The sequence below is a fragment of the Gigantopelta aegis genome, chromosome 9 (genome assembly GCF_016097555.1).
Source record: "Gigantopelta aegis isolate Gae_Host chromosome 9, Gae_host_genome, whole genome shotgun sequence".
Classification (NCBI taxonomy): domain Eukaryota; kingdom Metazoa; phylum Mollusca; class Gastropoda; order Neomphalida; family Peltospiridae; genus Gigantopelta; species Gigantopelta aegis.
The window spans coordinates 39,966,105-39,991,639 of NC_054707.1; the positions used below are offsets into that span (position 1 = coordinate 39,966,105).

At 36.7% G+C, this 25,535-nt stretch overlaps 1 protein-coding gene across 1 annotated transcript; it reads right to left on the minus strand.

Moving 5' to 3' along the window:
• Positions 1 to 6,357: 6,357 nt before the first annotated feature.
• LOC121382068 (sodium- and chloride-dependent glycine transporter 1-like) lies at positions 6,358 to 23,519 on the minus strand. The gene is made up of 14 exons (XM_041511549.1): positions 23,293 to 23,519; positions 18,942 to 19,140; positions 17,276 to 17,407; positions 16,646 to 16,819; positions 16,453 to 16,516; positions 14,535 to 14,667; positions 14,111 to 14,245; positions 12,963 to 13,191; positions 12,107 to 12,219; positions 11,545 to 11,682; positions 11,151 to 11,250; positions 10,481 to 10,581; positions 9,874 to 10,035; positions 6,358 to 9,372 (listed from the first exon to the last, which is right to left on the minus strand). Exons 1-14 carry the CDS (start codon positions 23,410 to 23,412, stop codon positions 9,070 to 9,072), a joined length of 2,103 nt encoding a protein of 700 aa, XP_041367483.1. The 5' UTR covers positions 23,413 to 23,519; the 3' UTR covers positions 6,358 to 9,069.
• Positions 23,520 to 25,535: the final 2,016 nt, after the last annotated feature.

A 25,535-nucleotide genomic window follows, 5' to 3' on the forward strand; every position in this document is an offset into this window, starting at 1 on the left:
GACTTTTGCTGGGCACAACGGCCTTTGCTGTACATAGATTATATCCACGATACATTTATTATATCCATTAGTTTAATTTAATTTAAAGAAAACGTCATGGTTGCTTTATTGTTGTTTATTATTTATACTTATTTTGGTTCTTGTATCCAATTAAGGTTCAAGCACGCTCACACCTCAGCTATCTGGGTTGTCTGTCCAGGGCCCCGTTTTACTAAGCGATTAACCCGAGTACTGTGACTGACAGCCCGAGTACTCTGACTGTAAGAGAGCTAGACGGACATTTGGACATAAACACGCTCTCATTACAGTCAGAGACCAACCTATGTCTTTTTTTGGCAATTCCTGACTACCAAACGGTAGGCAACGATTCCCGCTCTAATACCACAACAATCCTATGTTTGACGTCAAATACCTTTACATCAATCATTTTCGAGTTAAGTGATACAAAAAAATCCACATATTAATCACTAATACACATACTACAGAAAGAAACCCGACAGCACCCACATTCAGCTACGCTTCGTGACACTCCGTCGCAACAATTGCAAAGCTCGGCGATCTATTTCGAGACTGGGCGATTCCGCCTTGTGCAGCAGTTACAGGGGTCATCTCATAAGAGGAGGCAGTACGTAGCACATACTTTTGCCGTATCCTGTCGATAACACCCCAAATGTATCCTTCAAATTCAAAATGGAATCAATAATGTGTAATTGTTTTGGTTTAATGACGTAATGAAATCCAAATTCATCCAAAACGGCATTAGCCAACTCTTCCATGTTGTAACTTCGCTTCATATGAGACGGCCCCTGTAACTGCTGCACAAGGCGGAATCGCCCAGTGCGCGATCACGTGGTCTACGTCTCGAAATAGATCGCCGAGCTTTGCAATTGTTTTGTGTAACGACACCAATGGAGCACATTGATTCATTAATCATCGGCTATTGGATGTCAAATATTTGGTAATTTTATCATAGTATTAGAGAGGAAACCCAATACATTTTATCATTAGTAGCATGTAGCGAGGGACACTCAACACCGCGGTGTGGGAGACGCCCTGCGGCGGCCCTCCATCACCGACCTCTACGTGACCTAGACAGAACTGGTCGGTGTCACCAGTACTGCCAGTCGTCAAGCCACCGGTCCGATCAGGTGCCGTTGCGAAGAGGAAGGCCGTCGCACAGCCGAGCGACCAACCTGACAAGGCCCGGCCTCCTCCAACACCGAAGATACCACCAGCTCCAGCCCCTGTTGACTCAGATACCGTCTGGAAAGTTCAGATCAGGAAGATCAGGTCCGGTTATCTGAAGTTCATACAGGGGGCCACCAAGGACAAGATGACGCTGTTGGGCGGAGTAGTGGAAGAGGAATTACAGCACCTCTCTGGTGGAAGCGCTTTCGAGCTTCACTCCACCAAGTCACCAACCGACAAGTCGGGGCTAGTCGTCACTTAACGTCGAGGAAATGTCTACCGCCAAGCGATCATGATCAGCAAAATGGATAGCCATACCATTCATCGGATCATCAAGGCTCTCTTCGGCAGCGACTATGGAAGCGTCATCAGCCATATACAACATCAAAAATGGAAGCGCTTCATTCCCAGATTTGCTGCGACTCCGCTCATCAGCTCGCCTTAGCCAACCTTACCTAGGAAAGATAACCTCCTTTTTGGGGCTAGTTGGACTTTAAAACTACGAGTCGTCATTCAAAATTTTGTTTATTTGTTTCTGTAAACAGTCCAACACACTTTAATTTCATAGACCGTCAAAATTGCTCAAATCACTTTAAAACCTTTTCGGCCGAGCACTCTAATTTATTTTTTGATTTAATATTTTTGGTCCAGACATGAGCAGGATGAATCAGCTGATATATATTTTGCCATAGGTCTCAGACCTACTTCTAAATTTCTGTTGCAAATTCCGCCCACCTTAAACTTACACCCCCCTCCTGGCCCGGACTTAGTCACTGACCATGTCAGACATTAAGCCCGTGACAGGCGTGCTCGAAACCGTAGTGGTATATGAACACGTTAAAATATCCTTGTATTTGGAAACTTTCTGCTGATTGCCATGCTCATTTCATCTGCAAGGTAACACAGGCAGCGTAAAGGAAGATAGTCGAGCTAATGAATGATGTCCAAATAAGGTGGCCGGATTGGATAATGTATTAACGTGCCTATATCCAATTAAGGTTCAAGCACGTCTCTTCCGGGGACAATCTCTGACTTTGCCAGTGACAGGGTCCGGGACAGAAGGGGTGGGGTGGGGGGGGGGGGGGGGGGGGGAATCTAGAATTGAAAATGGGCAGCATTTTGAAAATAGCAATTAGTAAAAAAGTTAACAGAATTTAAAAAAAAAAGAAAAAAAAAAAAAGTTACAAGCCAAAAATAAAAAAAGACTGCTGAGATGGTATCAATATAAAACAAAGTAAAGTCTAGAAAAGAGTAGCAGGGGTCGACCCCGCTTCCTGTTTCTTCTTAGAGTGGGGCGGTCAATCTTCCAGTGCTGCTAGGGCAGGCACGGATATGTAGATACTAAACGCGAATAACCGTGGCGTTCTGCAGAATGGCCGTCATACGAGTCACGGAAAAACAAGTCGACGTACGTCAGCCGGAGAAATGACGTGGAGGCAAGGAATATCGCTGAAAAAGAGTCCAACCTGGTGCTGCAGGCTGTCGAAATGAGAAGCGTTCCAGCGTTCAATCAGTTCCAATGGCCGCATACATCCCAGTAGAAAACTCCATTTCGCTGACAAAAACAAAACAAAATAGGGAGAGCACACAAAAGCATCAATATCTTACAGTACGTAACATTTAGACTTCGTTGAGAATCTACTACGTATGGAAACATAGATAATTCAGATGTCTATGTTACTCTACGAATTCTAATAGCTTTTAAAAATATCGATCATGCGGTGTACCATATTGTCGCCGCAGCGCCTATACTGGACTTCGTAGCGAAACGTATTTTGGTTTTACCTAGTTGGCTCCCAGTGAATGTGCTCCATTATTATATCATACAGTAGACCTATGCATTTGTAAGAGATGGAATTCACCATGCCAGTAATCTTATACGCATTTGTCATCTGGCAGAGAAAATCCTTTTTAATCGGGACACCGATCTCTCGGGCCATAATTTAATCGAGATGTTATACCGCGTCGAGCTCCAGGCTGGGAACGAAGTAGGTGGCGCCTGGTGTCTGGAACCTGGTTTAGCCCTTAAAAGGTATATATATATATATATATATATATATATATATATATATATATATATATATATATATATATATATATATATATATAGTGTTTTCCCTAGCTTGTTTTAGCATGGTGCAGCACCGTGCCTCAATAGTCTTGTGCCATCTTGCCTTAATTAGCTCCATCCTGCCCTGAGATTAAACAAGCCTTTTTCAATAATTAATTTAAAAAAATTCATATATATATATATATATATATATATATATATAGTGTTTTCCCTAGCTTGTTTTAGCATGGTGCAGCACCGTGCCTCAATAGTCTTGTGCCATCTTGCCTTAATTAGCACCATCCTGCCCTGAGATTAAACAAGCCTTTTTCAATAATTAATTAAAAAAAATTCTTTATATATTTGCATTTATATTGTCATTCATTTATTAACGCAAACACATTAGTTACATTTATTTTTAATTGAATTAAAATTTGTTTGTCTTTAATGAAAACAAAAGTGCCCTGAAAATGGTGAAAATGTCCCAAAAGTGTTTAGTGTACCATGCCTTTCTAGGGAACACACTGATACAAACCAAGTACCTACTAGCCTTATATATAATGTAGATTAAAATTTATCTTTGGCTTAACATCTCGATTAAATTATGGCCCGAATCTGGATAACAACGTTTATTCATGTTAACAATTCTGCCAAACAACTATATAGGGTTACAAACGAATCACCACGTATTTTAACATGAGTTACAACTAATTTTGAGGGTAGAATGATGAAAATGCATGGTAAAAAGGTCTCAGGTCGCAAATATCTGCAGTTGCCCCTCCTGCCCCTGTCTCATACGCTTATGACTATTGTTACCTTGTCGAAGGTGATGCTGGAAATAATTGCAGTGACGAAACTGTTATTGTCAACTAAATTCAGACATTAGATGTATAAATAAACCAGCTGACTAGATAGATTCTGTTAACCATCCACACTAATTGAACGTTAGCACGTTAAACCAGATGACTGATTGAATGAATGAATGAATGAATGTTTAACGACACCCCAGCACGAAAAATACATCGGCTATTGGGTGTCAAACTATGGTAATGCAAATAAATAAAGTGATGATCAACATCAATATAAAAATTCAAGGTTTAAACAAGAACAGTGTAAAGAACTGTTCAAAAATACAAATACAAATATCACAGAAATTTACGGACACCGAATTTTACTCTAAACTTCAATTTGTGCTGTATTGGCCATTCTCAAAGAGAATGTTACACCCCTGCACCACGGTGAGGTTACAGCACTCGCAGGGGTGATTGAATGATGTAGCTCACTCGGTACAGCAATTGTCTGGGGTGCTTTGGTAGCAGGATCGAACCTACTCGGTGGACCCATTGTCTGATTGGGTTTTCCCCCGTCCCAACCAGTACCCCACGATTGGTATATCAAAAGTCTTGGTACGTGTTGTCCTGTTTGTGGAAGGTGCATATAAAGTATCCCATGCAGATAATGGAAAGATGTAATGGGATTCCTCTGAAGATTATATGTCAGAATTATCAAATATTTGGCATTCATACCCAATGATTAATTAGGCAATGTACTCGAGCGGTGTTAAAACACACGTTTACTTTTTAATATATTTTACGATGGCTTGTGCCTCCCCGTTTCAGATACGAAAACAAATGTTAACGGCGCCCCCATCTTCATAAATCAAGGCTAATATTCGTTCCTCGTATTCAGCCTTGATACATGTCAAGATTACTGATATCCACTACTAGCGCCCTCTATTGGAAGAAAATTTGTAACACCGATTATGTCCCTTACACGATGACATCGCTGACCAATCACAGCATCGGTAACATGTGACAATCTTGAAAGCAATATCAGGTTGGACTATACCAATTCAAATCCCATAGGCGACCATGTTAACGTTTGTGTTTAAAAACACTATATGCAATATATCAACCAAACTGTGACCCATAAATATCAGTACTACAACCCCTACCTCAAAGTATTAACTGCAGAAAATGGTACCTTTCATGGCTCATTTTCGATATAACCAGATGTTTCTGCAACACCCCTAGTTTCGCACAAAATTTGAGTAATTTTTTTTACAGGTACCCCATACATGTTCCAAGCACAAGGCTACTTGACACGGTGGTACTACATCAAATAAAATTGCATACGTTTTTAGCCCAGATGAAACTAATTTTTTTTACAACCAACACACTCACATTTATAACCAATCACAGGACTTGTGGTGTTAACTTCTCTATCAAAACTTCGGTGCATCTCGAACTTCGACCCAGCCGGAAATTAATTGGTATAGTGCAACCATCAGTGTTCGCCCGCCAACATGGAGTTTACATAACAAGGGAATCTATAAGGAGCGTTGCGATTCGTTGCAATCAGATCTCATCGCATCCAATGAAATTTAAGCATTTTTTTTTATGAAGATGCGGCGCCCCATACCTGCGTAGACTTTGTGTACTGGTAGACAGTGTGTGTGTGTGTTTGTGTGTGTGTGTGCATGTGGTGTATTTGTGTGTGCGTACGTGTGTGCGTTTGTGTATGTATGTGTGCGCGCGTGTGTGGTGTGTTTGTGCGTGTGCGTGCATGCATTTTAGCAGTTGGTGGGGTCTAGACTGTGACGACCGCAATTTATAGGAGGATCGAATCATTCTCTTCTGGAAAATATATTTAAAAAAATAAAATATGCTTGAGCAGGGAGGGTTTCGATTCCGAAACCTTCCCTCTGCATACACACCTGGTGTGGGTGTGTGTGTGTGTGTGCGTGTGCGTGCCTGTCGAAGATGAGGCCAATCAAACTACATGATCATTGAAAAATGTCTTGGAGCCATTTTTTCCATGGTAAATACCTGGCTAATTTACAAAAAACATTTCAGTCACCTTCAGTTTTGTTTGTATTTCTTCAGCAGGTGTGCGGGGATGGGGGGGGGGGGGGTGTGTGGTGGGGGCATGTGTGGGAGTTGCGTATGGCTATATATCACAATCTATCGTTGAGCAGTGCACCATCTGTAACGGTTATCGATCCAACAACCCACTGCAACATAAACAACCGCGCCACCACCGAGCTTCCGTAAATCGTTTTGAATATTAAAACTTTTTTAAATTTTAAATATTGTCAAAATACAACAAACACAAACGTATAATAAATAAACTATTAATTTATTTTTAAAATGCATTATATAACAAACAATACACGGACATATTCCTATAAAAAACCCAGTACTATTAACATTATAACAATTTGCATACATCATTCAGAAACTTAACAAGCGTGGTGCCAATTTTGTCAATGTCACTCGCAACAAAGTTGGAGCTTGCTGACCACCACTGGAAACAGAACACTCTTCCTGGATTCTTCTCAATATAGGCCTTACTGTGGATCTAGGTTTAGACTGCATTTTCTATTTATTTTCGAAAATCAAAATGTTTGCTTCTAAATTAAAACATTACTCAAACACATAACAATTAATCAGAAACTTTTTAATCATTGCAAAACTTAGCCCAGACTATATAGAGATTTAGGAAATAAAGCTTGTTAAATTATATTAGCTATTTTTTGTTCCTCCCCATCCCCTAATTTGTAGCAATGTACATAGTCGCGAAGAACAGCTTCATTCAGTTTTTGTACCTATATCCAAGTATGGTTCATTTTATCTCAGTTATTTGAAACTTTGTTTAGGACTAAGGCTCGTTGTTAATAGTTGGTGAAAACCAAGTCGTTAATGGTATTTACCCCCCACCCCGCCCCACTGGGCCTTTACTGCTAACTCTTGGTGGGACCCAGTGCCGGCATGTGAACCCAGTATATATACGCATCAAGACCGATGGCTTAATTATTAACTACCACCCCACTGAGGCCGACGTTAAACACGATACATAACGGTCTTTGGAACACTTTTTTAAACAGCAAACCTGATCCTCTGGTGACTTACGATCAACGAAACAAACAGTTGAATACTAACACTTTGGCAACAACTTTGACAAGGTTAAATTCTGGCAGGTTGTTTATGTACAGAGCTGCTTTGCAACGACTTTCTCACTTGAAAAACAACTTTAAAGACCGGTTTCTAGGCACACGTGCTTTTTTTTAATATAACATACCAATCAATAACGTTCATTCTCATGCACGGTTTTTCGGTCTGTAGCAAAAATAATATACATTCGTGTATCGAATACAATGTAAGATGGATACATTTTAATAACAATGCTCAAAAAGCAAATATCTAAATGCTATCATTTTGGAAATGAAAACAAAAAACAACAACCCGTCACACAAATGTATATAAAATAATAGAAATAATAAAACCCTTTGGTAAGAAATGTATATGCATACCGGTATCTATACTTTTTTTTAAAATGAAATAAAGTTAAAATGTTTCTAGTGATAAGATCAACATATTCTCAACAATCGCAGTTTTAAGTATAACAAATAAACAAAAGTATAACAAATTAACAACTACAAACAAAACGTCATTTGATATCGTGTAGACTGGAATAGTGTATCTGACATGGCAGATAATACTTTCTACATAACAAGTAACAAACTATTTTATAGTGAATTCAAATTGTAAACTCCACTAGATTCGCCAATGCTGTCTAATGTGTATTTAGAAACATACGGCTGAATTTACAGTCTGTTTTCTACTCACAAACATCAACTATTATATTTACAATGCTTAAATCCATACTAGTATGTTTTAAAAAAACAAGCCTCATAAATTATCATTAAAGTTTTCGCACAAATCCATTGCATGTATATTTGCACAAACATCCCAACTGCAGTAACAGCTGATTTAACAGTTCATTAATTTAAAAAAAAATTTAAACTGCGTATGTATTGTATTTTAAATATTTACGCTGATACATTTTGAATATTATAAAATAATTATGAGTATCTTTTAAGTAAAATATTCATATCTTAAAATAAAAAAAAATAAAAAATTAGTCATATCTAGTTCAGTTGATTGTCAATATAACTAAAACCAAATATCGATATTTTAAAGTATAGGTATATGTTCTGTTCTATAAAAAACCCCAAATGTATAGCATAAACAACGATGACAAGAAAACCGTCAATTCCTGACCCGCAGACATGAAACTGTGTATACTGAGAAACAATCCTCCAACATAAAAAAAAAAAAAAAATTAGTCACATCTAGTTCAGTTGATTGTCAATATAACTAAAACCAAATATTGATATTTTAAAGTATAGGTATATGTTCTGTTCTATAAAAACCCCCAAATGTATAGCATAAACAACGATGACAAGAAAACCGTCAATCCTCCTGACCCGCAGACATGAAACTGTGTATACTGAGAAACAATCCTCCAACATAAAAATAAAAACAATGACTTTTCTTTATGAGATTCCATTATTTTCTAAAGCAAATGTCACACCAGAGGCGTGTCCAGAAGAGCAAGCGATCGCGGTCGTTTGCTAGACTGGTTTTGTTTGCGCCTAACGTTAAATGAATGTGACATAACAGAAGACGATGGTACCAGTCAAATTGATCGTAACAGCTCGCCTTCCTGAACTCGCCACAGGTTTGCATATGCATTGTCACTTGCACCCGTACAATTTCGACATGTTGTTTGATTATGTTGCCGTCGTGACTAGATTTCAAAAGACGTCAATGGACTAGAGAAGTAAGCAGCTGAACCACAGTTTGCAGTCACTCATTATTGTAAGTGATCTCAATTGCAAATCCCCAAGAACAGCTCAACGATCTTCCTCTTTCTGAGATTAGCAAGATGGCGCACTTCCGATCATACGCAACAGAGAACTCTCCACGTGAATCATCTGCTCGTCACCACAACCATTTAGAAAGGTCCAACACGGCCAAAGAAACCGTTCATACCATGGATATATTCTGTAATGTTAAGAACTGTTTACTGCTGTTTGGCGTCGTTATTATGCTCTGTTTAGAGGAAAATGGCGTGGCATTCGTAAGCTCTGTATGCATTGTTGAAGTAGAGGTATTGCTTCCAAAGATTATCTGTGGATTCAGCCATTGTGCGTTAGCCTTAGCGTAGCCGTCTGCTGTGAATGTATTCTGGACGAAATGCCCATCAGGAGCCACGCCGTAATTGCCATATCTATATTCCTTCTTAGATGGTCCCCACTCTGGCAGAGGTGACATCATGTCTTTCACCATCTGGAAGTAACAAAACAGAACCCATTGATGCAACATGTTTACCGTATACAGAATGCATATTTTCTTTTATAATATATGTATTTAAAAAATGTATTTTGGATACTACTTAATTACTTCCTCTTTGGCTTTCAAACACAAGCACGTAGACGCACATACGTACAATGGACGCATTAATTATGCTAAAGCCAGAAGGCGTGTCTGGAAGGTGGCCCTTGGGCGAGTCTCCGCCTTCGCGGGGGATGTCACGTCGTCTCGGGGGCTCTTACCCGCTTACCGGCCTACCGTGGGGACTGAGGAACGACCGTCTCCCTCAAAACCATGGCGTCTCCGGCTCTCAAGAATATGCTTGTTTTCACACAACGTTAATGTATTGGATATTATTAATGTTATATGAAAAATCATAATCAAAGTATTGCAAGTTTGACGTGTTAAAACTAAATAATATAAAAGCAAAGCGTCCCTACTCCTTCAATTCGTTTCATATCACCAAATATAACTTGCCTGAAAACCGCCATCTTTGCAGAACTTGAGAAGAAACCACACAGGGATAAGGATGACTGAGGAGATGACGATGATCCACCCCAGCGCCAAATACCCCGAGGGATAGCCCTGCCCTTCGAGGTCAGGTTCCTTGTACAGAACGATGTTGAATACAATAGTCACCTGTAGAAAAAGAAGAACAGGACTTCGATTAGAATATCTTTAGAATATGAAGCAAAGACTATGTATGGTTCGTTGGGCAAATTATTTTATACCTGAATTAATATTTGAAATGTCACAGTGCTGTAACCACCACCAGTTCCTACCCTAACGATGTAGGAGTAAAGGCTGGTGGTAGGTGATGGGTGCTCTTATGCCAAGTTTATTCACTGATCATAATTGAGAATTGTAAATGCATTTCTTGCCTTAGTTACTAATTCTAGATAAGCTATAGCCTAAAAACGAAATTACCTGTGATTTCTTTTATTACATGAGACCCAATTTTAGTATATTATGAAAATATTAAGTTATAAATTGGTTTGTGAAAAATAAACAACATATTTGTCAAATGCAATTGTATTAATCGTTTTCTTTTACATCCATCTATAAGGAACTGTTCCCCACTCACCAGGATAACAATTGGAGAGACATATTTCCAGCAAACTTTCCAATAAATGTTGGGCTTCTTTCCAAGCATCATTTCTATATCTTCAGAAAATCGATCAAATCCTGAAGAGAAGCAAACATATTAAATTAGATGTATATAAGATATTAAACAATGAAATGGCAGGATACTCAACATAAATCAACAAAAACCCCAACAAAACAAAATAAAAAGCTAAATAATATTACGGTTATGATACTACTAATGATAATATTGAAATGATAAAAAGTTTGAAAGCAGAAAAACAAACTTGATTTCAACTGACACGTACTGTCCTTACTTCAACAGAGAAATTATATGTTAACAACAGTATTAATATAAAAAATATTAAAAGATGGAACATTTTCAAAAGGCTCAAAATTTATTTAAAGCGGCGAATTAAATCGACAGCTGGCTCTTGGTGAAGACACAATGAAGAATTATAACGGAATTATGTTTTGACTTTCTCTAAAATAAAATATACATGTTTTTAAATGAAAATTATCTGATTATCTCAATGTAATCCAAGCCAAGCTTCATACAATTAGGTCAGTTAATTTCGATTGCATGTTAATGAAGACAGTAATATATTATATATATTGTAAGACGACTAATTTTTATATCATTAAGTAAAATGTAATCTTGAGGAACGTACCATATACCCAACTAAGGGCCAACAGCTCACAGAAACCGACCACCAACAGAGGAAAACCACCAACGCTGAAGTCGACCAAATTCAGGAGGTAGATGCCACCCTAAAAATAAACATTGTGGTTTGTGTGTGAAAAATAAACGTTATTATATACAAATGTAGTTATAAAGCAGTCAAACACATCCACGGGCCTAAGTCACAAAACTCTCTTAAGCAACATCGGTGTTTCGTGTTCTTTTGCATTGCAAAGGAAGATCACAAAGTTGCGATAGTGCTCAGTTTGGGGAATTATGCCATAGGTCATGTATTCAAGACGCTACCATTAATGCATAGCATGGTTACAAATATACTTACAACGTTTGATTTAAAAAAAAAAAAGTTTTTAATTTGTACTTACATTGCACACCATTGGCAGCCCGAGAAGAAAGGACACAACACAGACGGAGATTCGAAAGATGATGGACGCCTTTTTCGTCCTCAGAAAGTCCCTGAACTCGTCCAAGTAAGAACTCATGACACATTCAACTATGGAAAACTGAAATAAGACAAAACAAATATTATGTAACTTTTGCTATACTAGTATACAGGAATGCGGCAACAAAATGTCAAGAAGTAGAAAACCATACCTAAAATCATTGTTTAATTGTAAAGGATTATTGCTTGGAACAAATCATCACGAAGACATATTGCCTATGTCCTCTGTATCTATATGAAATACTAATAAGTTTCATTCTTGTATTTTATGTTATCTTCCTGGCTGAAATATACAAAAGGTAGTGGACATCCTGTATATAAAGTCCTTTCATAATGCTGCTTATTCCAAGCATTGGTCCTTGAATATGTCACATACGTTTAACTTCAAAACTGATTAAACTATTTTGTTATGTAGTTTCCAAGTCTTTAATAATAATGCTACCACTAAACCTGGACCCGTTATGAAATAGTTATTCAGAACTTACCTGTGATCCGAACCCGAGCGTGGCCATCATGAGGAAAAAGAACACTGCCCAGAGAGGGGCAACTGGCATCCGTGCAATGGCTTCTGGGTATACTTCAAAGGCTAAACCTGGGCCTGGAAATAAAACAAATAGATTTGGTTAATGAGATTTATTTATATATTATAAAAATTCTGCTCTTATAAAGACAACATATTCTAATTTAGCTAAAGTATATATACATCGATAGAAATGTAAATCTAGGTATGACCAAACATGGACTATTTCAGGGATAAATATAACAAGTAATTGTTCATCAATGAGAAGGAGGTAATATTAGACATTCCTCACCATCCCATCAACCCCGATGCCAAAAGTAGAATACCTGCAAGTCTTTGGGAGCACCTCCAAACTCGCCTACTCCATTGTTTTAATATGTGCATTAATTAATTACCTGATCATATACAGTGTATTTTGCTGTCGATAAATTAAGTAACATTCTTATATTTAGCCATCTGGACCTCGTTCCACGAAGCGATCTTAGCACCAAGATCACCTTAGTGCATAAGGTAACTAAGGACTTAAGGTGATCTTAGGGCTAAGTATCGCTTTGTGGAACGGGGTCCAAGCCATTAAATTCATTCAGACAATGAAATAGCTGAAATCTTGAGTATAACAAATAACCTTTTCTTTAGTTTACTTTATTATATTCTACAATAAACACTGCAAAGTGAATACACTGGTCAAAACTCAATAGGTCCTGTTAAATTTTGGATGCAAACCCAAAAATACTGGACCAAAAACTTGTTTAACCGTATAATTTTTTTAAGAATTACGGAAATACACTAACTGAGATCCGAATAAACACGAGTGGTCTTACCTCCTTTCGCAACATCGGAGACGGCGACGCCCTTTTCTTTGGCCATGAATCCGAGGATTGAGAAGATGACGAAACCGGAATATATGCTGGTAGCACAGTTGATGAGCGCAACAATGAGAGAATCACGGTAGCAGTTGTTGCGGAATTTGTTAAAACTCGACATGGTGATTAAACCTCCCGAACAGGCGCTGAGGGAATAGAAAATCTGTGTAGCTGCGTCACTCCATACCTGTTAAAGAAAATTAACTTTAAAATATGCATGGTCGTAGGTACAGAGTATTCGAGCAAGAGAGAAAGACGCACATTTGGACAATTATAATTTATAATTTGAACGACAAAATCGTAATAATACGCTCGTATATGACCACTGGACCGTATCTCTTCACAATCCAGTCGAATGGGCATTTGGCAAAATAGTGGGTGATTCTATGATTCCCTATCTAGTGCCTCGTCTATAGGAGAACAGTCACTCCCAAGAATATCCTTTACAGGCGAACCCTCATGCACCTCCACAAAGAGGACTGCCACTGTCACAGAGAATTGTAACTCCAAATGTCCGTCTTGCTCTTACTGTAGTTAAGTACTCAGCCTAGGTGGAGGGGGAAAGGGCACGTGGCCCCAAAGTGTTTATTTTGTTTAACGACACCGCTAGAGCACATACATTAATTAATCATTGGCTACTGGATGTCAAACATTTGGTAACTCAGACAGAGAATCTTAAAGAGAAAACCCGCTAGATTGTTCCATTAGCAGCAAGGGATCTTTCATATGCACCATCACACAGACGGGAACGCAAATACCACGACCTTTGACCAGTTGTGTTGCACTGGTTAGAACGAGAAAAAAAACACATCAGTGAATGGATCCACTGAAGTGGTTCGATCCTCCGACGCAAGCACCTCAGGCGAGCTCTCAACCGACTGAGCTAAATCCCGCCTGTGGCCCCAAAATTAACTTTTTTTGTCCGATGTAATCAAAACAAAATGTGCTCGTTCCTTTTTATGTGTGTGCCCTCCCTTTGTATATCGTTCCTGAGGCCCTAATATGTAATATATTTAACCTTTTCGTTTCATTTAAGAGAATGTCAGTAGATACATTTAACACAAACTAATGACGTTAATAATCAAACAGTAAGTAACACATCTTACCCGTGGGTCGCCAAGACGACTGAAGTTTGGCTTCAGGTAGTAAATTATGCCATCTACAGCGCCATCTAGTGTTAAACCTCGAATCAACAGAATGGTCAACATGAAGTATGGAAAGATGGCCGTAAAATATACAACCTGCAACAAGAGAAGATAAATCACCCATTACTTTTCATAATAAAAATACGAAAGGTTAACATTACTTTTCATAATAAAAATACGAAAGGTTAACATTACAAAAGTTACTTTGGGGTCAGTGAAATAACCAACAGCCATTCTTCCACCACCACCACCATTAACACCCCCCCCCCCACCACCCACAAAACAAAAAACAACAAAAAACAACATTCAGTATTTAAGGACAAGCTTAATTATTATTTATGATTAGAATAAAACTTAAATTATTTTGTGGAACAAGTGTTGGTACCTTTCCAAGGGACTGTACTCCACGTATAAGGCAGATACCAACGATCACCCAAGCTGCGAGAAGACAGAGTGCTAACTTCCAGTTCAGAGACCCGATCTCGTCAACCTCCTTACTCTGTTCCAGCACATAAAACCTGCGAAATAAAATATACAAAGCTGATTAATACATACATTAAAAAAAAATTGTGTTTTACTTGAAAAGGAAAACGATTAATGAAGTATTTATAAATCAGCTGTCAGTTTCCTATCAATCAAAAACATGTAAAAAAACAAAACAAACAAACTTGTAATACATAAGTAATAATAATAATAATATGAAAACCCCCAATACTCCCCGGAACCCGCCCCTCTCCCAAAAATCCAACCCCCCCCCCCCACCCCAAAACTACCCAATATCCAAAACCAAACAAAAATAACAAAAAAGACAAATAAATCCTTCCTTCCCAAAAGTAGCAACAAAGAAAACCAATGAAAGAAATAATAAGAAAAAAACATGCAACAAAAACACTTGTATTTAAAAAGTAATAGCTTTTGGGGAAATATATTTTTAAACAAGAACACATTTAAATACTATTTGTCCCAGTGGCGGATCCAGAAAATCCATTTGGGGGGGGGGGGGGGGCAGTGACATGAGGTGAAATGCTAAGGAAACTTTGGGGGAGGATTGGAGGGGGATCGTAAAAAAATGAAAATTAATATATAATAAAATTATAACTCCCACCCCCAAAAAATTAAAAAAAGGAAAAAAAGAGATCCGCCTCTGTATCCATACATCTTTGTCCAAACGTTCCAGAAAATTACAGAATTTAACTAGTCTATTTCGCTTTGTAGTTTTCCTATCATTAAAACGGATGGAGATGATGTAATCAGCTTCCTGTTTCCTACCTCCTGGAGTTATAAAGTTAAGTTTCATCCTTCAATGAGTATTAAATGAGTTAGCCTCGAGTCAGTCCGGTTTTGTTTGAATGAATTTACAAACCGCTAAAGCAGATGCATGCCGGTATGGTGACAATGCAATGACGAAAACAGAGAATAACTGCCAACATTACCAGACATGTAAAGAAAATATTAGCACTGGTAAACACCAAGTATCCTTACTGTAAATCAGTGATCAAAAGCAGCTTCAGTAGTATAATACGATTGTTATACAACATGATGTCAGGTAACTGATTACATCACAAACGTAATCCCTTAGCCTACTTATGGTTTAAACTAACGAGAAAATCAGAATGGAAATGAAAGAGGAGTCATAGTCATATGGTTTTATGTGCACATTCAGAGCAAGCATTTTTAGCGCACGCCTGCCATGGGCTCAGGTGTCGGCTCCTTCGTCCAGGACAGGAAAGGGTTGGGAGTGGGAGAGGACCACCCACACATGACAAGTGCAAGAGCAACCGACCAGGATCGTTAGCGGGCGGGAGTATTTGTGGCGTTACTGAATTTTGGAAATTTGCGCAATTTCGTGAATTAATTTCGAACGGTTCGTCGAAAGTAAATAGCGAGCTATTTGAGTGATTTTTGACTTAGTTGGACGAATTGAATTATAGCTCTTTTCTGGAACTGGAAATGAAAGACGATTTTCCGCCCTTATATAGAATTGGCACATTTCAACTTATATCATGAGCGAATACATTAAATGACTTAGCCAAGGGTGGTGGCGTCACTGGCGTGTCCAATTCCATTAATAAAAACTGTAAGACTTCCTCTTTAAATTAGTGATTATATACACGAAAACTCCCCACAAGTACTAAGAAAAGTAGATTCACACTTTAAAAATATTCTTTTGTCATTTATATGTCATTAGTTTACAATCGTGCTATTCACTAACAAGGAGAAACTATCAGTTTCAAAGATTTAGCTAGTTAAGACTAATTTTACCCCCCCCCCCCCCAAATTAATAGCTAATAAAATATGTTTACTTGTAATATTCTTCAGCTGGGGTGTTGAAGCTTTCATTTGGTAAGCGTCCATGGAGCTCAGGCTCTGGAAATATGAATGGTACTATTATAAATAGTGTTTATTGTATGTTTGCAACAATTAAAACTGAAGATTATGTTATAACACGGGAGGAGAAGAAAGAAGAATGGAGGAAATAAAATAGAAAAAACATACCGCCGGCTGAAAAGTTGAAAGTGAGGCAGCTGTTTGTGTTCCAGGCGTTTCCGCAAGTAGTCCAAGGAAGCACGCTCCTCATGGACGCAAATAAGTAGAACAAGACATGGGAGATAATCACGTTGTAGTACAAGCAAATCAACCAGGACACCATCACCATTGAATACCCAAGACCTGAAAACAGATTTTAAAAAGTTAAAAAGTTAATTATAATTTTTAAAAACGTAACACAGTTACAAAATGTCACAAAATATAATATATATTCTATTGTGTAATTTCAATAGAAATGCTGTACCTAACCTAAAATAATGAGAAGTGAGAAAATAATCAGAGCACAGTAATAAGGGATTTTCTCTTCAGCAAGATACAAAAGGGTTCAGCTTTAAACTTTAAGTTTTTCTTAGTTTTGGAAGGGAGTCGCATAAACATAATAAAGCAGTTAAGTATTGAATAAGCTATTTAAAAACAAATTCATTGCATTCGTGGTGAGTATGTAATGATTATAAAATAAAACCTTTCAGTTATTCATTTCATCCTTGATGGCTAATTTCCTATTTATTTGAGGACACTGGTTTTAATAGGTATTCATTATGTTAGTAGTGTTTATGGAACTAGACCAGCAATGCTTACCTTTTAAGAGTGGGTTCACCCTCCATATAGTGATTGGTCCAACCCCTCCGAACTGACCAAACGCAAGCTCTAGGTAAAACAGAGGAAGACCTACCACTGCCAACATGATGCAGTATGGGATGAGGAAGGCACCTGTGAGAAATAAATAAACAAATAAATAAAATAACATACCTCCAACAACTACCACCGAAATAACATACATACGGCTAGTGTCGATCTGCATATAATAAGTCTTATCTGCATGTCTCTATAGCGCTCGCTTGATGCGCGATGGGTCTAGGATCGATCCCCGTCAGTGAACCCATCCGCTCCAGACAGTGCACCACGACTGGTATATCAAATGTCATGGTACGTATTATCCTATTTATGGGATGATGCATATATTAGATACCTTGCTACTAATGGAAAGATGTAGCTGGTTTCCTCTCTAAGACTTCTAATAGCCGATTACTAATAAATCAATGTGTTCTAGTGGTGTCGTTAAACAAAACAAACTTTAACTCTTCTCTGCCTGTCTGTCTATTTGTCTGTCTGTCTATCCCAGGGCCGTAACTTGCCTAAAATAATTGGGGGAAGGCAATAAAAAGAATAGGTACTTAGTAATGTAGTTTTCTTCAGCTAAACAAATGGAGCACCTTTAAACTAATATAATATTTTTCACAAATACGTATAGGGAAAACAGACAAATAAGCAAACAAACAAACAAACAAACAATAAATAAATAAACAAATAAACAATAACAACAACTTAAGTCTGTTTATATCATAATTTCACTTTGATTCTGTGCAATGCAGCTTTTGTAACATTAGAATAAAAACAATTTTATTTATTGTTCCGGCAACCCTAATCGCGAACAAGAGATAATAAACAGTCGTGACGTAACGGATGTTGTGATTGGTTAGATACAGCATGGTATCAGGTTAAAGAGTTGTGCATCTGTTTGCATGTATTACTGCGCGCTACATAATTTATCAGCAGCACTTTTTATATTCCTACTCTTTCTACGTCATAATCAGCACTGCTTAGTACGTAGCGGGTCAGAGAGGTAACAGGCTGTTTCACTTCGGCATCCAGTTTTGTACATGTTTTCCCACCAATGTTCCATCTGCTACATTTTATTTCCTGGAAAATAACACGCCTGTTTTCTGAATGATTATCTGCGATGTATTATAATAATTTATTAATGGCATAAATGGGATTTGTGTAGGCAGCTACAAAACACAGAAGGCGAGCATTTTCATTGTTATAAATGGCATTGACACTTATTCGTTTTCTGTCACACGTGGGTGTTATCGAACAGATGTAAACAATAACCATACTTCCTAACCAATGTTTGTTTTCTTTTACTTGACACATACGGAAAAAAGCAATCCAATAGGTTTATTTTTGTTATCTGTCACTCTGTTTGGTCGGTTAGACTGGATTTGTTTGTTTTAAAGTGTGGTTCATGTTTTGTTTTGTTTTGTTTTTTAAAGTATTGAAAACACTAACATTATTACTATATTTCAATAAAGTTATTTATTTATTAAAAATAAAAACAAAAACATAAAAATATATCGTAATAAATAAATAAACGAACGAACGAACAAATAAATACTTAATCATAACACAGGGACCTCTTTATGAAATATATATATTTTGTAATTACAATATCGTGTGTACTAACCTCCACCATTCTTGTAGCAGAGATAAGGAAACCTCCAGACGTTGCCGAGGCCGACGGCATAACCGACGCAGGTAAAAATAAACTCCATTTTGCCTCCCCAGCTTCCCCGGTCTTCTTCCGCTGACAGGTCGCTCTCAACACTGTCTGTGGCGTTAGAACTCGCCTCGCTACCTCCTGTCCCATTAGCCTCGTCCAATATCTAAAAACAAATAAACATACTGTTAGAGACATAGTCATCCAGACATCATTATCCATCATCATCTACAGCCGTATCATTGTCAACATCATGGATCTTATTACCTATGTTTTATTATCATTGTCATGTATTAAGTTTTTTTTTTTTTTTTAATCGCCATCGTCATAATCATTGTCATCATCGTCATCATTATGGTCGTTGTCATCGTCATCATCACGAGCGTAGGAAGGTGCCAAAAAGTGGGGGGCACACTTTTATATTTACACACTTTTACACTATTATAAAGTAAATATAAAGCAAACTATCCTACGCCAGTGATCATCACCATCATTATCTCATTATCTTCATCAATGCCATCATCATCATCATGGGCATCTGAATGTGTTTCGGTGTACTGGAGAATGGGATACACAACATCTTGTTATTATGAATATAATTGTACAAGACCGTACCTAACCTAAATTAAATAGGAGATGGACGCGCAATAAACAAACACGAACCAAGGTACAAAAATATGGTCTTCTCTAGCCAGGCAAATGGCTACTTTTAGACCAAAGAGAGGCCCTTTTTTCATTCTTTCTTTCGTTTTCCACCTGACTGTCGGTATAATTATTGCCTGAAGTTCTTGAGGCATAGGATCCAATTCCATCGGTGGATAAATTCTCTGATTATCCCCTCCGTACCAAATAGTGTCCCAAGACTGATATATCAAAGGCCATGGTATGTACCTTTTTTTCTGTGAAAAAGTGCATATAAAAGACCCTTGTTGCCAATGGAAAATTGTAGAAGATTTCCTCTATGACTATGTCCGGATGATCAAAGTTTTGACATCCAATAGCTGAATTAACTAATGAGCTCTAATGGTGCTCTTAAACGAAACAAATGTTTTCGCAAATGCCACCCCTAAATACGGTTATGGCTAGAGACGGATTGAAAGAAACCCGGCCAGGGAGTAGGTTTGGGATCAAAATTACAATACGTTCAAACTTCAACTACGCATTTAAACAATTAAAGCAGCAATATGATAAGCCAGAACTACTTCATAGCTGTTTAATAACAATTATTTGTACGATACACATTATACAATTATAAATAATGTAAAGCAACTGGTTGTATTGTTCATAATCATCAAATAAACTGATGCTTTGGTTGATGAAAAAAAAGAAGAAAGTCTTTAGAGATGCTTTTCCAACGTCATCGCAGATGAGTAACTTTTGCGACAAAAAATAAATACATATTCGTGATTGATTACAATACGTGAACGGCACTTAAGTTCCTTTAATAACGGTTTAAGGTGTCTTATATTAGAACTGTCCCAGTTGTCCATATATGGTATTACCGCGTTAGACGCTAAGTTGTTTATGCCGAGATTGGATGCCAGAAATAGCTTTGGACGGACTACCAGTTCAGAAATCAATAAAACCATGACAGTAGGCTCTCGATTAATGAAGTACGTAGGCGATGCTGTCTCGTATACGTAAGACTCGAAATCAATAACTCTTTTGAATTCCTTTAGTCGTCATAGCGACCGTCTGTCTCGATACTAACTGCTAATTAAAACTTACCAAAAATAGAATGGCCTCTGGGCCTCTGAAACCTCTGTGTTTATATTTCTAAAGATTCGGTAAATACGTTTACAACAATGTTTTTAGAATTCAATCCGAAAGCACAAAAGCAAAAAATACTAGGATTTATTAGTTAATGCCATATACATTAATTAAACGAACATTGCTGATTTTAGCATTGTAACATTTTCAGGACACGTTTTTTTTTAACGATTATGGCACACAGGTATTGGAAGCCGGGTGGGAGAGGGCGGGTGTCACTGTACCCACACTTCTAAAGACTATGCATCCCCATCACCCAGTTGAAAGCCGAATTAATATATTAATGGCTTCTTCAGTTGTTGGCACTTTCGACGCCTATGCGCGCATTAATGATATACACAGAAAATATTACATAAGTGGCAGTGGAAACAAAACTTATCTAGTAACTGGCTGTTTCAAAAAGTATCTAACTAGAGAAAGTGAAACGTTGGCTGGATGATATCCTACAGACACGACTGTAGCATGCTATTATTTAGGTTGAAATGAATTTGAAACGTCTTTTCGAACTTAACGTAGTTACAAACTGCATTCACGCTTGCACAATTAATTTATCCGTCATAGAGCAATCACTTTCGATAGTGTTAATTTCATTGGCTGATGTAGCATTGGTGTCTATGTCATCAACGTAGAACAGTCAGTGAGATGTTTAAATCTTTCTTCAGCATGAGGAATATCGCTGTTTGATACAAAATTTTAAAACAGTGTTCTCTCTAACAGGAGTGTAAGAAATAAAGTATGAAAAACAACGAGCTATTTTAACTGGGACCAGTTTTATAAAGCTTTTTGTTCATGACATGTGACACTTTTATAAGCTAATGTTAGTAACTTTAACCATGTTCAAATATTCACTGGCGAATCATTTTAACAACTGGTCCCAACATATATCAATATACGAGTTCTTGTATATATGGGTTTATGGCCTTACATACAATAAAAGAACTGAATTGAATTGAATTGAACTGAAATGAACTTTAACCATCATAAAGTAAATAAAGTATTATAATACAATTTTGTTTTTAATTATTACTTGAAATGAAGTCTATAAGTTATATAGTATTGTCCGATGACTTCAATTGAGATTAGCTAAATGTATAAAATAAATAAATAAATAAATAAATAAATATAAATAAATAAATAAATAAATAAAATTTATTATTATGATTTTAATTATTACTATTACTATTAAGTTGACAATGCGTGGTGTGGGTGTTTATGTCTTCATATTACTGTATTCTATTTCTCTTGAGTAACCATTGACGTCATGAGGCTTACAACTCTGTTTGTCTTAAGTAATTCTAGAACACCCAAGAAGACACATCAGAAAGATAATCGATTTTTCGTTTCCCCTAAAACATGATCGCAGTAAAAGCGATTTCTAAGAATTAACCGCTGCCGGTGCAGACGCCCACGGCAACGATTCAACTTAATCTTTAGTGGCCACACATAATCTCTACTTTAAGTAATGCAATCTACTTTAACGAGAGAGGGGGAGACAAAGAAACGTCGACAAACTCGGCTACTGGGTATCTGGTATTATGTTTCAGAACTTGAGATTACATACAGTGAAACCTCTCAAAACCGGACCCTCTGTAAACCGGAATTCCAACCAAACTGGACGTTTTCACGGTCCTTTTTAAAAATCAGTACAGAAATTAACCTCACTAAACTGGATACCTCTTAAAACCGGACATTTTACTTGATAAAGTTGGTGTCCGGTTTAGAGAAGTTTCACTATATATATAGACACACACACACACACACAGAGAGAGAGAGAGAGAGAGAGAGAGAGAGAGAGAGAGAGAGAGAGAGAGAGAGAGAGAGAGAGAGAGAGAGTTTACTACGCTACTTTTGTACATTGCATTTGATAACAATTCATGCAATTTCAATACGGTATTGTATTTCTACAATAAATTAAACAAAATAAACAAACACATTTTTTGTTTGTATTACTTAGAAATGTTACAAATTGAAATATACATCGTATAAACTGCTGTATAGTCTTACACCTGTAAAAAGGTGGTTGATTAAATTTCATTTTCAAAAATTGCGCTTGAATAAGGTTGCGCTGAAATTAAATATTGAATAAAACGTTTACAATTCGAATTACACACTGTAAGTGTCAAGCGATTATTAATTTTATAATATAACATTGTTTTCTTTCAACAATTTAACAGCAAACAAAAAGTAAGGTTTTTAGAGTGGTAGTTAACATGTAATGTTTATTAAAAATAGTTTAGTTTAAACATAACCTATTGTCATGTCTGTTTACTCAGTTACAATTAGCATATACTTATTATTATGACATAAAACATCGACTTTATCATTTGATTTTTGTTTCAAAATTGTGTTAAGATCAATTTAATCTGTATATGTTTGAAATGAATTGAAAACATATATTTATATACACAAAAATTAATAGGCACGAGTTTGCCAACTTAAGAAGCCCTCTCAAATTAGAATTAAACGTGTGTTACATTCACGGGTGTTTATTTTCTTATATTTTTTACATCATAAATAACTACATAAACAAATAATAGTAAACACTTACCACGTGTTCTCCCTTCAAAATAATGTTTTGTTGTTCTTCCAAAATATTTCCTTCTCCATTTTCTAACATTGGCTGGGTTACTTCAACAATATCGACAACTTTAAACACAGGGTCCTTCATGTTTTAATATGTCTTAATGAAATACTAGATTTGGTAGAGTTAAAAGACTGCTAGATATCTTTTCCTTCTTCCAATTTTGAACTGAGTCACAATTGCGCCAAACCGACCCTTTTATGCTTCACTATCAACCGCTGCGTGAGTAACCTAATATTTCCACTAGGCATGAATGAAACTGTGTACAATAAGCACGTGACTTGTGACGTTGTCCAATCACAACAATTGTAAACACAGACTGTGCTGCAAATTTTCCGTTTGTGTACGGAAATAACCGAAAGGTTGTTTTCCGTAGGCGCTCCCCATTACCAAGGTCGAGAATGCACTATTTACAAATACGTAAAGCGAATGACGAAAGTGGGTTAGAAGGTATAACTAAGCTCATCCAACAGGAATGTTTGGTTAACATTAGAGCTTTTAGGTTTATTGTAATGGGTTCATTTTAATTAGAAGTAGCATACTACATGTGATTTTCTGATTTATTTAGGTTAATGCGTACGGATAATGTTTCATAGTTCGGGTGTCCTCAAACCCTATTATGTTTACTTGAAGAGGACTGAAGGAATTCCAGGTGTCCGGAATTCTACCAGACATTCCCACTTTTGGAAGACACTTTTAAACGACCAAACAATAATAATAATGATGATGATGATAATAATAATAATAATAATAATAATAATAATAATAATAATAATAATAATAATAATAATAATAATAACAACAACAACAACAACAACAACAAAAACAACAACAACAATAATAACAATAATAACAATAAAATAGAATAGAATAAAATAATAAAATGAAATAAATCAACAACAACAATAACAATAATAATAATAATAATAATAAATAGAATAAAATAAAATAATAAAATGAAATAAAATAAATTCTAATGAGGTTTCGATGAAATTAAAAAAAAAATAATAATAAAGTAAAACAGAACAGAACATGAATAAAAACAAATGCAAAAAAAAAAAAAAAAAAAAAAAAAAAAAAAAAAAAATATATATATATATATATAAAGGCAGACAAAACGAAAACAACAACAACAACAACAACAACAACAACAGCGCATTCATGTCGTTTTATTCTGGTATAGTATTAATGAGTCTATTTAAATTATCATAAAAATTACTTTTAACAAAACATCCACTAAACAACTACTAGATTCGACCGTCCTGAAATATATAATTAATTCCTTTATAAGGAATTTCTTTTTTACTTGTCACATAATATTAAAGAGGATTTCCTCTAATGACTAACCATACTAACATTTCCTTCCTGGTTTTTGCATTTACTATCCATATATAGACATAACAGAAACTGAATGGAATTACTAGTTTTAACAAAACCGTAGCACGTTGTTTTAGTCATCCGCTGTTAAATGTTAAAGTTAAAAGTTTACTTTGTTTAACGGCACTAACAGAGCCTTATTAATCATCGGCTACTGGGTCCCGTTCCACGAATTGATCTTAGCGCTAAGATCATCTTAAGCACATAAGGTAATTATGCACATACGGTAATCGTAGCGCTAAGATCGCTTCGTGGAACGGAGCCCTGGATGTCAAACATTTGATAATTCTGACATATACTAGTAGTCTTAGAGGAAGCCCGCTACATTTTTCCATTAGCATCAAGGGCTCTTTTATATGCACGTTTCCACAGATAGGACAGCACATACAATGATGTCCCTTTAATATACCAGTCATAGGACACTGTTGAATGTAGCCTAATATATTGTTCAAATTATGATAGAAGGAACCTGCTGCATTTCCCAAGTTAGACAACACATAGCATGATCTTTGATGTACTAAGACTGTTGTGAGATTGCTGCCATGGTAACATGTTTCCAACTAAAGCTATGTTTCCATTAATGCGGCTGCGGTCCGAGTGTGTCCGATTGCTGAGTGGGCGGGGCGCTTGCGTTTGTTGTGGTTCCATTAATGAGGCTACTGACTGCGATTAGTCCAGTCATGGTATCCAAGATGCAATGGTCAACTGCAACAGCACCTATTGTTAGAAAAATAGCTTATTTATGATAGTCACAACGTAGTTTGATACATAATAATATGTATATATTTATATCTTTCTTAACAAAGTATCTAATCTTGTTAACTAATGTGTCT

Coding starts and splice junctions, on each gene's coding strand:
- LOC121382068 (XM_041511549.1), bottom strand. CDS start 23,412: ATGAAGGACCCTGTGTTTAAAGTTGTCGATATTGTTGAAGTAACCCAG. Junction 13,192..14,110: donor GTCGTCTTGGCGACCCACGG/GTAAGATGTGTT, acceptor TTTCTTTAACAG/GTATGGAGTGACGCAGCTAC. Junction 10,582..11,150: donor GGCCCTTAGTTGGGTATATG/GTACGTTCCTCA, acceptor GCTTCTCTTCAG/GATTTGATCGATTTTCTGAA.